The 15,348-nt window shown below is 43.0% G+C and overlaps 1 protein-coding gene across 22 annotated transcripts in view; it reads right to left on the bottom strand.

Annotated features, from left to right (window-relative positions):
• Positions 1-15,348, bottom strand: part of CASK (calcium/calmodulin dependent serine protein kinase) — a 294,102-nt gene that overhangs the window by 71,142 nt on the left and 207,612 nt on the right. For 16 of the 22 annotated variants that reach the window (XM_034423851.3, XM_034423853.3, XM_034423855.3 and 13 more), the window contains 2 exons: positions 12,019-12,104; positions 8,835-8,903 (listed from right to left, as the gene is read on the bottom strand). In XM_034423851.3, the coding sequence (XP_034279742.1) occupies positions 8,835-8,903; positions 12,019-12,104 (155 nt within the window). Of the gene's footprint in view, positions 1-5,603; positions 5,628-8,834; positions 8,904-12,018; positions 12,105-15,348 lie in introns of all 22 variants that reach the window. The other 6 variants (XM_034423848.3, XM_034423849.3, XM_034423852.3 and 3 more) reach the window with 1 other exon arrangement.

Raw genomic sequence — 15,348 nt, 5'->3', positions numbered from 1 at the left:
TAAATTACAATATACATAAAGACAATGGCTATGATCTATGAACTGCTGACAGTTCATACAGTAACCTCAGGAAAGACTTGTTTAAAATGTGAAAAACCCCCAGAAGATTTCTGGGTTTGGAGCAATTTTTTATGTATGATATATATTTCATTAGTCAATGTATATTAACACTATGTATATATTCATATAGCATTAATGTTCCATTTGTTTACATATAAAAGATACTTTATTTTAATATTGGACCTACAGGTACTCCTCGACTTATGATCATTTATAATGGCGCTGAAAAAAGTGACTTAGAGTGACAAGTGTATAGAGTGTTATAACTATGAGAATAATGGTTATTACAAGGATGTACAAGATTATGTATATTTAAAAGAGACTACATTGTATAATTGTGAGAACAATGGTTATAATCAAGCTGTATAATACTATGTATTCTTAAAAGAGACTTGATACAGACAGTACACTGTCGTTGCAGAAATGGAAACGTGATGTATAATAAAAAATAAAAGAAAAAAGAAAGAAAGTGACTTTTGACTGTCTTCACACTTATGACTATCACAGTGTCCCTGAGGTCACATGTTCAAAATTTATGTAGGCGCTGCCATGTATTTATGACTGTTATAACATTCTGGGGTCATTTGATCACCATTTGCACCCTTCTCAGACAGCTTTTAACATGCAAAGTCAATTTGAGATTTAATTCATTGACATGCAAAGTCAATTGGAGAAGCTTACTTCATTTAATGACTGTGAAGATTTGCTTAATGACTATGTCATAAAATTGGGCATGAATCACTTAAAAACCATCTTACTCAGTGGCAGAAGTTCTAGTCCCAATTGTGGTCATAAGTCAAAGACTACTGTAATAATACAATTCAGATGATTCTTAAAAACAAAATAATAGCTTTTCTAGTATTTCCTCCTCTCTCCATATACACACGTCATAATTAAGATCTGAAATTAATAGTAGCTAGTTGTAGTACAGCGATATAAGTAAATAGCATTTGAAAAAAAATAGAATGTTATTTCTCTATAATTGTTAGAAGTCTGAAATTGTGACAATCAAAGTGACAATATGTTATTAAAAAAAACAAGTAAAATCATAGGAAAATATATGGACAACTCTAATTTTATTCCTACAGAATTTAAAATCTCCACATGCTACTGAATGTAAATTAATATAAATTTTTCATTTTTCAAATTTTTTTGCAATAAGAAGACAACTTTGAGCATGAGGCTGTCTGAGAAACACATGAGATTAATATTAATCTTAAACAATATTCTTTTTATAAAAAATGAATTGTCCAAATCTAAAACCTGCTATGAATAGCATAGCTTTTTTACTTGATACTGATTACTCATAAATATTTTATCATCTTCCTAATGCACTGAGATAAACAAAACTGTGATTAACGCACCTCCATAATGCTTAGTCTAAGGATTTTATTTACAGCTTCAATTTACTGCCTATGCTCTGAATTAAAGCTTTTGGAGTTAATAAATATTCTAATAATTTTGAAAGATTCAATTGCTGAAGTTAAGAATAATCCTTCTATATATCTTTCTGTTTACAGCCGGGTTTTTTAGTGCTACAACACATATTGTCAAGAACATCAATAACAGAGGTGTCAAACTCGCGGCCTGTGGCCTGGATGAGTCACATGCTGACCCTGCTCCCACCCGGTTTAGTGAAGGGGAAAAAGCCCCGATACGTCACATGACTCCACCGTGATGACATGAGTTTGATACCCCTGATCTATAATATGACTCCAAAATGGCAGTCACTGTATGTGATAGTATAATGTATTTTTTGCAGCATTCAAACAGCATTTTTTAAAAAGTGTAAATATGAAAAATAAATTGCATGCTCATTGCTTCTGTCATTATTGTGAGATCTGTGATTGGGAAAGTTACCCAGGTACCCAGGTATAGTCTGCACTATGAGTAGGGATAGCAAAATAACTTTTTTTGAATAGATAAAGGTTAAGATTTGCCCTGTTCAGTCATTTCGGACTCTAGGGCAGGGGTCCTCAAACTTTTTAAACAGGGGGACATTTCACGGTCCCTCAGACCGTTGGGGGGCTGGACTGGGTGTGACTAGGTGATCATGTGGCTGGGTGGGTGTGGCTGGGTGGTCATGTGACTGGGTGGGTGTGGCTAGGTGGTCATATGACTGGGTGGCATGGCCAATTTAGCAGTCCATTAAATAATACACACAAATTAAACTTTAATTTGTTTTGCTCCTGGGCATGTTTTTGTTTGACTTTTCTTTTTACTAGATCATTTTAAAGTTGTTTACGAGTCTAGTGGTCCACTTCAGAAAACTCAAGTTTTGCAGCAATTCTTCTCAGCCCCAAGGAGGTTAAAATCAACATCTCTCTCTCTTTCTCTCTATCACCGTCCCTCCCCCCCTCTCATCTGTCTCTCAGGAAAGTGTGCTAGAAGAGCAAATGGGAGTGGGGGAGAGAAACCTTGCTGAGTTCCATTCTATTCCTCTCTCTCTCTCTCTCTCTCTCTCTCTCTCTCTCTCTCTCTCTCTCTCATCTCTCTCTCAGGAAAGAAAAGTGTGCTAGAAGAGCAAATAAGGGTGGGGAAAAGAAACCTTGTTGAATTCTATTCCATTCCATTCCATTTGCATCACGGTGGTTTCAATCCACTTTTGGAATCTCTGGCCGCCCCGGAGCTTCCTCCACATGTGCAGAACGTACGCAACAGGCTCAGGCAAGGTCTCTGCACATCTGGCAGGCAGAATCGGACTGGGCATGCATTGCTTAGAGTGGATGTGGTGAGGAAACCCCAAGACGGGGGGCTCAGCAGCACCGATCTGCTGGTCAGCCAGCCCTTCCCACCTCCCTCTCCAGTGGCGGAGATGGCTGTCCTCCTTCAGAAACGGGCAACTGAGTGGGGGAAGGACAGGCAGCCAAGCAGAGGGGGGGGAAGAAGACAGTAGTGGCCATTGCAGCCCCCACTCCCTAGCTTACTTGTGTCTCGCCAGCCCCTCTTTGCCAACAGGGGCATGAGCTCGCCTTCCTGGAATTTGGCTGCAACCCTCAGCTTGGAATGGAGATGCGACCGGGGGGTGGGGGGGCTGCAAGGCAGAAGGCTGCTTTCAGTCCAGGGAAGGAACCGCAGCCTCGGGGCTCTGTTTGAAGGAGCTACGTTGGTCAGGCAGCACTCCAAAAGCGCTCTGGAGCTGCTGCCTCGCAGATCAGTGCGGGGCTCTGCTCTCCATGCTGAACAGCCCCTGTGAAGGAGGCACATAATCGGGGGTCTCTACCCCTGGCAGCTCCTGGGTGGCAACTTTGCTGCCGCTCGGCAGACCCGCGCAGCTCGAAGGAGGCAAAGTGGCCAACTAGAAAGGCCGAGTAGAGGTGGCAAATCATGCCTAGGCCTGGCAGGCAAAAAACAGCCACCGTGAGTGGGGAAAGCCAGATCCCCATCAGAGCCCTGGCTGCCCAGACCAGGCAGAGATGGGGGGAGGCACACAATCCTGCTTGGACGTCCATAGTGTCGATGGGGATTGAGCTTTCCCCGCTCGCGTTGGCCGCCTTTTGCCTGCTGAGAATGGGCGTGCTTTTACCATTCTTTCTGGCTGGCCACTTTGCCTCAGCCTAATGGACTTGCGCGAGCTCCACAGCGCTTTTGGGGCACTGCCCGAGTGATGCAGCTCCTTCAGACGGAGCCCCAAGGCTGCGGTCCCTTCCCTGGACTGAAGGCAGCCTTCTGCCTTGCAGCCACCACCACCCTACCGCATCTCCGTTCTGAGAGAAAGGTTGCAGCCAAATTCCGGGAAGGTGTGGCTCGTGGGTAGCCAGGCTTCCTTCTGTGCGAGCAGGCAAGTTGGCCGGGTGCTACCCAAACCGGTGCCTGGGGCTCAAAGGCCCTCCTCCTCCAGCCTTGGGATGGGCACCTCTTCCTACCTCATCCCCCGCGATGCTTCAGGGAAGCCTGTCCCGGCACCACGTGTTTGGGTATGGTAGCGGACGGGGAAATGCCGTGCTTTCCCCTATTTCTTGCAGGGCCTGCTGGCAAAGCATCCCTGTCGTGCACCCACTGCTGCAGTCAGGCGCGCGAGGGGAACATGCTTCACATGCAGGCCAAGGGCAAGACCCACAAGGAGGCCAAGGAGATGACCAGCGGTGACCTGATCTCCAACCACAAGCCAAAAGAGACGGGAATAAGTTGGCAGCAGCCGCCCCACACCCTCCTCACCTTGTCTTTGCCCGCAGTGGGAGCAATAGCTGAAGGCAGAGGCACAAGGGAGAAGAATGCGGTCCCGCGGGCTGGATGCATCAGGCAACCACCTGCCCTGTTCTAGCCAATTGTAGTAAGGTGCAAATTGGCATGATGGGCTCAGTTACTGCTGAGAGCAGCCGCCTCCTCGCTTGCACTTTCTCATCCAAGCTGCCGGTGTTGCTCCGGTTCTTTCCGCCACAGCCGCGCAAACTTTTCTTCCAATTCTAGCTATGCCTTGGCACTCGCAGCTGCGGGAGCCCAGAATTGCGGTTCCTCTCACTCCAACCAGCAGCCTCTGCTCATGTCAAGAAACCGGCAGCTGGGTGGGAGGAGGCCAAGTACGGGTACAAGGTGATGCGCCATTTCCGCGCCAATCCGGCCGGCGGATGGGCGAGCAAGCGGCCCTCAGGGAAGAGTGCTGCACTAGGCGATGCATCCCCCAGTCACAGAATGGATGCGGAGCCCGAGGCGGAGGAGAGGGAGAGCGTGCGGCATGCGCCTGGAGGCCCCACAGAAGCCAAGAGGCAGGCCCGAAAGGCAGTTGAGGCTCACCGTCCACAGCCCCGCCCCCCGAGGTGGCCATTCAGCCTAGCACAGTGGGTCCAGGGTGGATTTCCCTTTCCCGCTTTACCTTCCAGTTCCAGCCTGTGGGGCTTGCACTGCTCTGCTCACCATGGCTGCCCGCAAAAGTAAGGCCTGTGCTTGGCCGAAGGGTGGGGGTGGCAGGTGGGTGAGGCAATGTGAGTGGGGCAGCCTCGTGAGCCGCCTGGGCCAGATTAATTGCTTTGGTGGGCCATATCTAGCCCGCAGGCTGTAGTTTGAGGATCCCTGCTCTAGGGGGTGGTGCTCATCTCCATTTCTTAGTCAAGGGAGCCAGCATTGTCTGAAGACATTTCCATGCTCATTTGGCCAGCATGACTATATTCCGAGGCACACGGAACGTTGTTACCTAATTAAAAACCTGTTGTATAATTATTTGTGACTATTTACGTTTAATATCCTTTTAAACACATCAAGATACTCATCTTCATACCTTCAATTGTAAAATAAATTTAAAAATACCATGATTAGCTTTTTTACAAGATTAATCTATCCCTATCCATTAGAATGACTTTTTAATGGATAGGCATATTTGTATAGGCATATTTGCATTTGCAGTCATATTGCACTGTAACTTAAATGTACTTCTGGCAAGCCAACTTTGTTTCAAAATGATAGAATTCCAGTTTTTTTAAAAAAGAAAAGTATATAAATGTGTATATCTGTGTATAACGAATCTATACTGTATTTTATCAGAATCTATACAGAGGAACAGTTGATATATTTGAGCATGCAATATTTTAAAGTATGGCATCACTTACATAGTATTTCTCCCAGTGTGTTTGCTAAGTAGGAAAAACATCCTTTCTTAAAATGAATTTAAGGATAACAAATCTAACAAAGCATATTTTATACATCTATAGTTTCTTAACCATCAACCATTCAAAAATAAACAATTGAAAACTTTTATATTGGTAATGAGGTAACAGAAATCTTTGGTTTAATTGCCCTTTTGGAAAAGGTGTTTCAAATAGTTTACAGTGAAATATGAATATTTAGATGTTATGAAATTATAGAGCTTTAAGATGTCGTTTGAGTATATTTAAAATATAATTGCATTTCAATTTGTTTAAATTTGCTCCAGAGGAATGTCTTCAGTTTATTACGGCAGCTTTTGAAGTTGTACATAACTAGATTATGAGCTGCTTCTAATATTTCATATTATGATGTTTTCCTTAAAACTAATCTCTGGCTACTTAATTTTGTAATGCTCTATTTCTATATCACAAAATTTTGCTCCATCAAATAGAATTAATTTATTAAAATAGGATAAATTAAGATACAGGTAGTCCTCAATTTATGACCAGGTATTTATCGACCATTTAAAATTATGACCTGCTTTCAAAGTTATGATGGCTGCACACACACACACCCCCCTCCCTCCGGCCCATGATTGCATTTTGGATGCTTGGCAATTTACTGCAATAATTTATAACTGCAAATCTGGGCTCAATTCTGTTCATAAGTCAAAGACTGTCTGTGCAGTGAATTCTTACTTCCTACAATAAAATAAATAGCCGCACATTCATTGAATAAACAATAATATGGAATACCTCAAAATCGTAAATATTTTCAAAAGTTTAAATGTGACAAAAAATAGCACCAATAGCTCAGGTCAACTTTCCTAATCTACCTTCAGATATTTTGGCTACATCTTCCATAAACCTCTGGTTAAGAATAATGGCAGTTATAGTTCTAACATATTTGTTGGACACCCAATTAAGGAATGTTACTGATGGATTAGATGAATTTTTAACTAATTTATATTTGTATGAAATATTATTAGGAAAAACTGGCAGGAGACAAGTAACTACAACTATGTCAGCAAGACCAACTTTTACTGTATTTCTCATAACTATCTTTTCCACTTTCTTGCTTCTCCTATTAGGTTCTTCCTGCAACCTAAGAAAATTTTGCCTAGTAGATTCCTCTAATTCAATTTTTCCAAAACTGGGTCCTTCCAGGTGTCCTGTGCACATTTTCCATCAGTCCCATAGAGCAGCAGTCCCCAACTGCTGGCTTTGCTGATTGGAGGGGTGGGAGGGGAGAGTGGATGGTTCCATGAATGCAGTATGCAAGTGTGCACAGTTCCATCTGTGCAAGCAGTGGGCATGCACGCCCACTGCTTTCCCACTGCTTGTGCAAACTGAGTGGCTTGCTTGCCACTTCTGCAGCCCTGTTTCGCAGCCCTGAGGGTTGGAGACCCCTCCCATAAAGCATATAAATTTGGTTAGTCAAATAAGATGATGGGAGCTGTACTCTAATATTTTAGGAGGGGGTAAGCTACACAGAGAAGATATTTATAGAGCTAAGATTTGCTTTAGCCTGCAAACACAATACACTTTACATTTATATGGCATTTTTACTGTCATTATACATGCAAAAAGATATGTTTTTCCAAGCCACTTGGTAGTAGACATCGAAACTTGTATTGGATAGAGCTCTTTAGTCATTTTTCTAATATCACTGTTTGTATATGTGTACTTGTGTGTGTATATATACACATGGACACTGTATAGTCAGCGTCCATAAATTAATCACAGTACATTTTATTAATTAATTTTTCTTTCAGAAAAATATTGTTGTACTCAGGAATATTCAAAGGTCATCAAATGAGCAAGGAAGTGTTTAGAAGAAAATCAACTGGAATATTTAATGTAATTTATATAATAAATTATGGGGATCTGACTTTTAGTATACCCTGTATATGTGTATTCTTTTTACGATGGAATCTGTATCCTAAAAATAAATCCCAGTAAAATGGACCTCTTTCTGAGCACAAACCTTATATTCCTTATCATTTCCAATATTCCTTCTTATTTCCAATATCCCAGAAAATATGCAAATTATATAATTAAAATGAATATATATGAATGCTTTTAAACTTGGTGCTTTAAAAGGGTTGTGACTAGAGTGCAATATCACATTTCCAAGAAAATTACTTGCATTTTTTCAATTTTTCTTTTGCTATTTCATTGAGAATCTGGTTTGTTGGGTCAAAATAATTTTAGTAGCACTAGTTAGCAGTGGTGGGTTCCTCCCGGTTCGGTCCGGTTCGGCCGAGCCAGTAGCGGTGACGATATGACGTCACCGAACTGGTTCTCCCCCCCCGCCCTCCTACCTCCCCACATTATTCTTACCTTTTATTTGGTCCCACCCCCAATCTATTGCTGCCTCCTGAGTCCCAGCTGATGACTAGAGGGAAAAAAACTGTTTAAACTCTTGCCGGGGGGCTTCAAAGGGCCGTCCTACAGTTGATCAGTGTTAAAAGCAAACAAATTAGTCGGGTCGTAAGTGCGAGGACTGGTCGTAAGTGCGAGGATCTTCCAGAAATGACTGACCAGCTAGCCATGCCCGCCTAGTCACATGACCTCCAAGCCACACCCACAAAATAAGCCACGCCCACAGAACCGGTAGTAAAAAAATTTAGAACCCACCCCTGCTAGTTAGCATTTAGTAGCACTAGTTAGCACTAGTTAGCAATATATGATCACATTAAATATTCAGCTTTTTCACTGGATGCATTTACTATTTTGATTTGTTTTATTGTTCGTCAATGTTAGCTCTGGCTCGTTAATCAATCTGAGCTTATTTTAATATTAAAAATCCTGTCATATCATTGCATCTTTTCAGCAAATCTTTTTATGAAGCAATCAGAATTCATTGTCCAGATTTTTTAAAAAATGTATTTCAATTATCTTACCCAGATGTGTTTCAAGCTTGTTTTTAATTATTCCATGACCTAATTATCATTATTAGTTTTGCTTTATTTTAGATATTTATGTAATATTTAATGAACTGATGTAATGAATATGAAATAGCAACAATACAGTAAGTGGATAGAACTACTCCTTTGTTCCGTTATCTTTGTTGTAAAATTGGTGTGTGTGATCTAAGAGCACAGGCAGAAACAATTTTCCAGAAAGCAATAACATTCAGCCATGAGCAGGCAGTTAATTTTAAGACTGAGAAGAAAGCAAGTAATTCATTACCTCACATGAAGAAGATTGAGTGCGATAACTTGGCACAATCTTGAAGGTTATGCTGCCTCTCATTTCTCTCTGGAGAAAGTAAAAGTATTTGTTGTTTTGCAAAAACTCAAAACAAATAAATGGAGCACCCAAAACTATCTAATATTTTAACAAAATCATAAAGCCTATGGATTTATTTCCGAAATTTAGTTACCAGATATCAAAAGGAACCAAAATACACTCAAAAAAAAGTTCTCTATGAAACCAAGCTAAAGTACTTGTATAATAAGGTTAGTATTTTAGAGCATAGCATATCTGGTAGAAGCAAGCTGGTTTTTTGTTGCAGTTTTATCATGTTCCCTCTAATTTGTAGATATTTTAACAACGAAGACATTGAACCATTTTAAAATGTAGTTGTTAACTACATGATACTTATTAAACATACTATACGTAAGTCATTGGTAAAGTATAACCTTGCTAATGAAATGGCATAAACTAAAATATCCCAACAAATTACCTTTTTTAAACAGAAACAAAACTACCGAAGACTATTTTTTTAATTCACATAGCAATTTAACAAAACTTGCTGAAAGCAATCCATTATTTCTTTTGTGGAAAAAAAAATTAAATCAACCTGGATTCCAAGAATGGGATTATTTTATGGCAAATACATGCATGTAGGAAAAAGATAACAAGGATAATTAAATCAGACAAAAATGAAAGCTGCTTAACAGAATGTTCTGAAAATACTCTTCTTCTTGTCCTTGGTACGGTATTACAATGTGGAGTATATTCTAGAATGTTATAAATGAAAACAGAACTCCTGTTTTCAACAAAATGTGAAAACTAATCTATGTAAAAATTAAACTCAACAAATATAACCCAGATTCTACAATTGTTGAAATTGTAATTTAATTAAATAGTTGTGTTATTACTAAATATTTGTCAAACTTTACTTCTTAATGAACACTGATTGACTGTACTGACAGTCAATTATTATTTTTATTCCTCTTTTTAAAATATTATTTGGAGTTCATGCCAATTTAAAAGAAGAGAGAGGACCTGGTTCCTGGTTTATAAAAAAAAAGATATACAAAGGAAGAAGAATTGGAAAAAAAAAAGAAGCATCAATTTTCCAGAATATTTCTTTCCATAGGCTTAAATTTAGTTTAATTTGGACTAATATTTTGTTGGTATTGCTTTTGTGACTTTCTGCTGCTGATGGAATAAGAACGTACTAAACATTAACTCCTTTGGGGGAAAATCTGGGCATATTGTTCACAGCCAAAAACAGTAATGGGTTCAAAGGAAATATTAAGGCTGTTTTTACCAAATTCCAGTTTAATGTTCATCCTGCTGATGAGAACATGGGGCTGCCCTTGAAGAGTATCCAGAAGCTTCAGCTGGTATAGAATGCCAGAATGCAGGCAGTTATGTGCACTTGAGCAATATTTTATACCTCTGCTCTGTGAGCTATATTGGTTGTCATTTTACTTCCGAATCCAATATAAGGTATTAGTTTTAACCTTTAAAGCCTTTCATGGAATGGGACTGGGCTATTTGAGGGACAGTCTTTCCCCAGTTATTTTAGCCTACCCATTAAATCAGGAAGAGAAGTCACGCTGTGGGTACCAAAAGCTACAGAGCTGTGGGTTTTAAGAGACAAGATTTCTTTGCCATGATGCTCACTTTATAGAACATTCCTCCCACCCCCACCCCAATTTCTTTTTTTTTTTTGGATTAGCTTCACCCATTCAACATTATGGAAGGCTCTCAAGACCAGACTATGTCATCAGGCCTGGCATTTCCAGGGAACTGGAGAAATGCTCAGATGGCTCCATTGATGAGATGCCATGTTTATCTTCTCTTTGCCTAGGGGTATATATATTTGCTTTTATGTTATTTATTTCTTAATGTAGGTTTTTACATTTTAAAATATATATCATTTTTATATTTGTGGTTTTTATCGAACTGTGTGATTTTGGTTAGAAAAGTGGTAATACAAATTAGATAAATAAATCAGCCAAAATGGGACTATGGGACAAAACTATGAACTAGTGACAGATTACTGTTAATACATCTCTAGAATACTGGTTTATCTTTTTATATAAATACTGCCAATATTAGGTTAATATTGCTGATTTTTTCAGAGACATAAAATGGAGTCTTTTTAAAAAGTTATATCATAGGAGTTCTTTATTTTTAACTTGAGCATGAGTATGATACAAACCATCTTCATACATGGTCCATCCTGTTTTATTTGAAGAGTTACCGCATATACTCGAATATAAGCCGAGTTTTTCAGCACATTTTTTATGCTGAAAAAAGCCCCCCTCGGCTTATACTCGAGTGAGGAAAAAAATGCCTTTTTTCCTGCAACCGTTTTGGCTCCCAGGGGCTGCAGGGAGGCTTGCTAAAGGTAAAATGGGGCATGGGGGGGGGGGCGCTGCCCCTCCCCTGCGCCCCTTTTTGGCTCCCAGGGCTGCAGGGAGGCTTGCCTAGCAAGACTCCCTGCAGCCCCCTGGAAGCAAAATTCTCTTGTGTAATTTTTTTATAGTGTAAAACTAGTCTATTATGTCTCAAAATAAAAGGGAAATCAAAAATCCAATTAGTGCCATGTGAATTCTGGAATCCCCAAAGACCTTTCCCATTGTATTTATTAAACAAATTTATATAGCTACCCAACTCATATACAGTACTTTTAAAGTTATTGTTGATACCATATTGTTTTTGTTGATCCTCTTTTCCACTTACAGAGCTAGTTTATTGTTTTTCTTTGAAATCAATATTCAAAAACATTTAACCTACTGATGCCTCAGTTAATGTAATTTTATTGGTATCTATTTTTATTTTGAAATTTACCAGTAGCTGCTGCATTTCTCACCCAAGGCTTATACCCGAGTCAATAAGTTTTCCCAGTTTTTTGTGGTAAAATTAGGTGCCTCGGTTTATACTCGAGTATATATGGTAAATAAAACAGAAAATAAGAGGACCAAAGCTATGGAGAGTCTTACTATTTGAGAAAGGTTTTCAGAAAAACAAGCAATCTGAAAAAAACAAGATCCAAGCATTATTAATCAATGCCAGAGGATATGCATAGCTGTATTTTGAGTAATATTTTGAATTGCTGTGTTTCAGAGGTTAAGTAGCCTTTAACTCATACTAAAAGTAAAATGAATCAGATAAAAACTTTTTACATGCTTACAAGCATTTTCTGAAGTTGTTCCACTGTTTGATTTGCCACACTAATTCCATTTATTTCCCGAATTTCATCCCCTACATGAAGTGTACCTACAGAAGCAGTAACACAAAATGGCACAATTACAAACTATTCTATTATTATCCCACATATCATTTTATATGCATAATTAAATATTGTAAACAATTAGAATTTCCTCAAACTATGTGGATAAGAAACTTAAAATACTAGAAGTCTAGCTACATAATCATGAACGTGTTCTGCTACATTCAATAGGAATACTTTCACTTAAGTTTGAATAAAATTATAGCTCTAAAACAGGAGTGTCAAACTCTATTTCATTGCGGGCCACATCAGCATGGTGGTTGTCTTTGGGGGGCTGGATCGGGTGGTCATGGCCAACTGGGCATGGCTCAGGTGTGTGTGCGGCCAGTTCGACATCGCTTGCATAGGCCAGGTGGTGTTGGGGAGGAAATTCGGGGGTCTACGGCGGGTGGGGAGGTGGGTGGGAGGCTTGTCCCACAGGATGAGATGAGGCGACGGAGAGGGCGGGGTGGGGATGCTGCTGCCACAAGGCAATGCAGGGGGTGGGGTGGCTGGTGCTGGTAACTGTTGGCTATTGCGCGCTCACCGCCCTTTGTGCGTGGGGCTGATGGTTTCCAGAAGCAACCGCAGCCTGCTACAACCCCTCAGCTGGCACACTTGGCGGCTCCGGAGCCTGCTCCACTGGGCTGGATGTCCAAGAAGCACACTTGGCAGTTGCATCAGCAGAAGATGGGGGGAGGCATGTGATCCAGACCGCTGGATGCGCTTACTCCATCCCACTGTTTTTGCTTGTGGCTGGAGAGGTCGCTGCTGTTCATCTTCTTGGCCCCCTCATGAGTCTTGCCCTTGACCTATACATGGAGAGTGTTCTCCTCATGCATCCAATGCACCTTGGCCCCACTGCAAGCTGTTGCTGCTGCCGCTCGGCAAACCTGCCGCTGCCACTCAGCAGACCTGCCTGGCCCGAAGGAGATGAAGAGGCCAGCTAGAAAGCCTGAGTAGAGGGGGTACAGCACACCCAGGTCCAGCAGACAAAAGTTGATCACTGCGAGTGGGGAAAGTCAGATTCCCATTGGTGCCATGACTGTCCAGGTCCAGCAGAGACAAGGAGGAGGCACACGATTCTCGCTGGGCCTGGGCAGCCATGGCACCGATGTGGATCTGGCTTTCCCCACTAGCAGTGGCCAATTCTTGCCTGCTGGGCCTGGGCGTGCTCTACCACCTCTACTCGGGCTTTCTAGCTGGCTGCTTCACCTCCTTCGGGCTGGGCGGGCTTGGTGTTCTGGATGGCGGCAACAGAACCCTAATGGACCTGCGCAAGCTGCTGACCGCTTTGGTGGTGGCAGTGGTGCCGAGGTGCATCAGGTGTGCAAGGAGAACACGCTCCATGTGTAGGTCAAGGCCAAGACCCGCAAGGGGACTGAGATGACCAGCAGCAACCTTGTTGTGGCTCTGTTACCTGAGCCTGTGTCATCGGCAGGAGAGGACTCCGAGAGTGAAGGAGAGGAGTTGGCAAGGCCTCCCTCTCCAGGACCCTCCTCTCTGGCAATGCCTTCGGTGTCCGCCGAAGAGCAAGAGGTAGGGCCGGGGCCAAGCACGTCCACGCAGCCACAGATGGACAGTGATGAGGGTAATAAGTTTTGGCTGGACCCACACCAGCGTCGCAGAGATAAGCGCGCGCAACAGGAGAAAGGGCGTGCCCGAGATTAGGCTGAGTCACTGGACCACACCCCACAGGATATAAAAGGGAGCGTGGTGGCCAGTCAAACCTTGTGACGAACAAAGCTGAAAGCTTCCACACCATAGTGCATTGCCGGACTTTTGCTTTAAGACTTTGCTGGAAGTATCTCTGGATTTGATTTAATTCCGTAATTATTGAACTGCTTTCCTTTGATGTATTAGAAGTGGGGAGAAGTTATCTCTCCTCTTTGTAAATAATAAACTTTTGGCAGGCAGCCACTAGGTTGTTGCCAAGTTCCGTTATCATAAGGAAAAGGATTCTGCCGGCTGGTTTGGTCTTTAACTCCTGAACATCTGTTGGTGTGTGTGCGTGGGGTTGGGGACAGAACAAACCTGTTCTCCATACGCAAGCAAAAGCAAATGGGACGGAGTAGGCAGGTTGATAAGTGTCTGGCTGGAGCTGCCCCATCCCAACCTCACCTGGTCTCGGCCCACAGTGGTGGCAGTAGCCAGAGGCAGAGGCACAGGCTAGAGGCAAGTAGTCCAGTCTGTTGGACGTGGTCTAGCCATGTGGGATGGAGCAGGCGTGTCTGGTGGTCTGCATCATATGCCTCTCCCCCACTCTGCTTCTGGTGGCGTTGCGGTGCCTGCTTCTTGGAGAGCCAGCCCAGTGGTTGCAGCGGGCTGCAGAGCCAAAGCTGCCGGACACCTCCCCCCGCGCACACACAAGCACATGTGCAGGTCTGGGAGAAGTGAGTGAAGAGCCACACAGAGGCAACAATGGGGGAGGGATCAAAATGGGAAGCCTCTGTCCGGAGCCTCTGGCAGATTAAAAAAAAAAACCTGCAGAGCAGCAGCTTCTCTTTTTTGTCCACTCTCCTCCATGTCTGATGTCGAGTGGGCAGTTCTGCTTCTACTCCTCCCCCCCTGCAATGCCAGAAGCCGCAAGCCACCACTGCTCACTTTCTGCGGCCCCTCCACAGCACCTGCGATCGCGTATCACCCATTGCACCTGGCAGGCAGAAACCCCATGGGCCTAAAGGTCACATTTCGTCTCCTTGCCATCTCCTTCCTTCCTCCGTGGTTCAGGAACAAAGGCAGGGGGAGAGATTGGCAGCGTGGCTTTCCCACGCGGGGGCAGGATGGTCCCAGTGAAAGGCTGGCGAGCAGGGTGCTGAACTGCAACCTGATGGTGGCCATCTGGGCTGGACCGCGGCCAGCATTATATCCATGGCACTGCCTCGTCCCTGGCCCCTGGGAGTGAGCATAGGAGGTGGCAAGCATGCAAGGGCTGGCATCTTGGGTGAAAGGGAAGCACTCAGAATGCATTTCCCAGGGACGCCAGTTGCCGTGTGCTCACTGCCTCCTATGTGACCATCTAGGGAGCAGGGTTGAGGCGCCGCCACAGATCTAATGCTGGCTGTGGTCTGGTCCAGATATCTGCCATCAGGTTGCAGATCACTGCCCGGTCGGCCTGTGCCAGGCCGAGGCGCCACAGACCAGTCCTTCATTTTTTTTTCAGGAGGGCCCTGCAGGCCAGATCTAACCAGCTCATGGGTCGTATCTGACCCATCGGCCTTGAGTTTGACACCTCTGCTCTAAAAGGAACCC

The sequence above is a fragment of the Pantherophis guttatus genome, chromosome 5 (genome assembly GCF_059756535.1).
Source record: "Pantherophis guttatus breed Tessera chromosome 5, ASM5975653v1, whole genome shotgun sequence".
Lineage (NCBI taxonomy): Eukaryota > Metazoa > Chordata > Lepidosauria > Squamata > Colubridae > Pantherophis > Pantherophis guttatus.
Note: the sequence above shows the minus strand (reverse complement) of the source record. Positions and strands in the feature narration are given on the sequence as shown.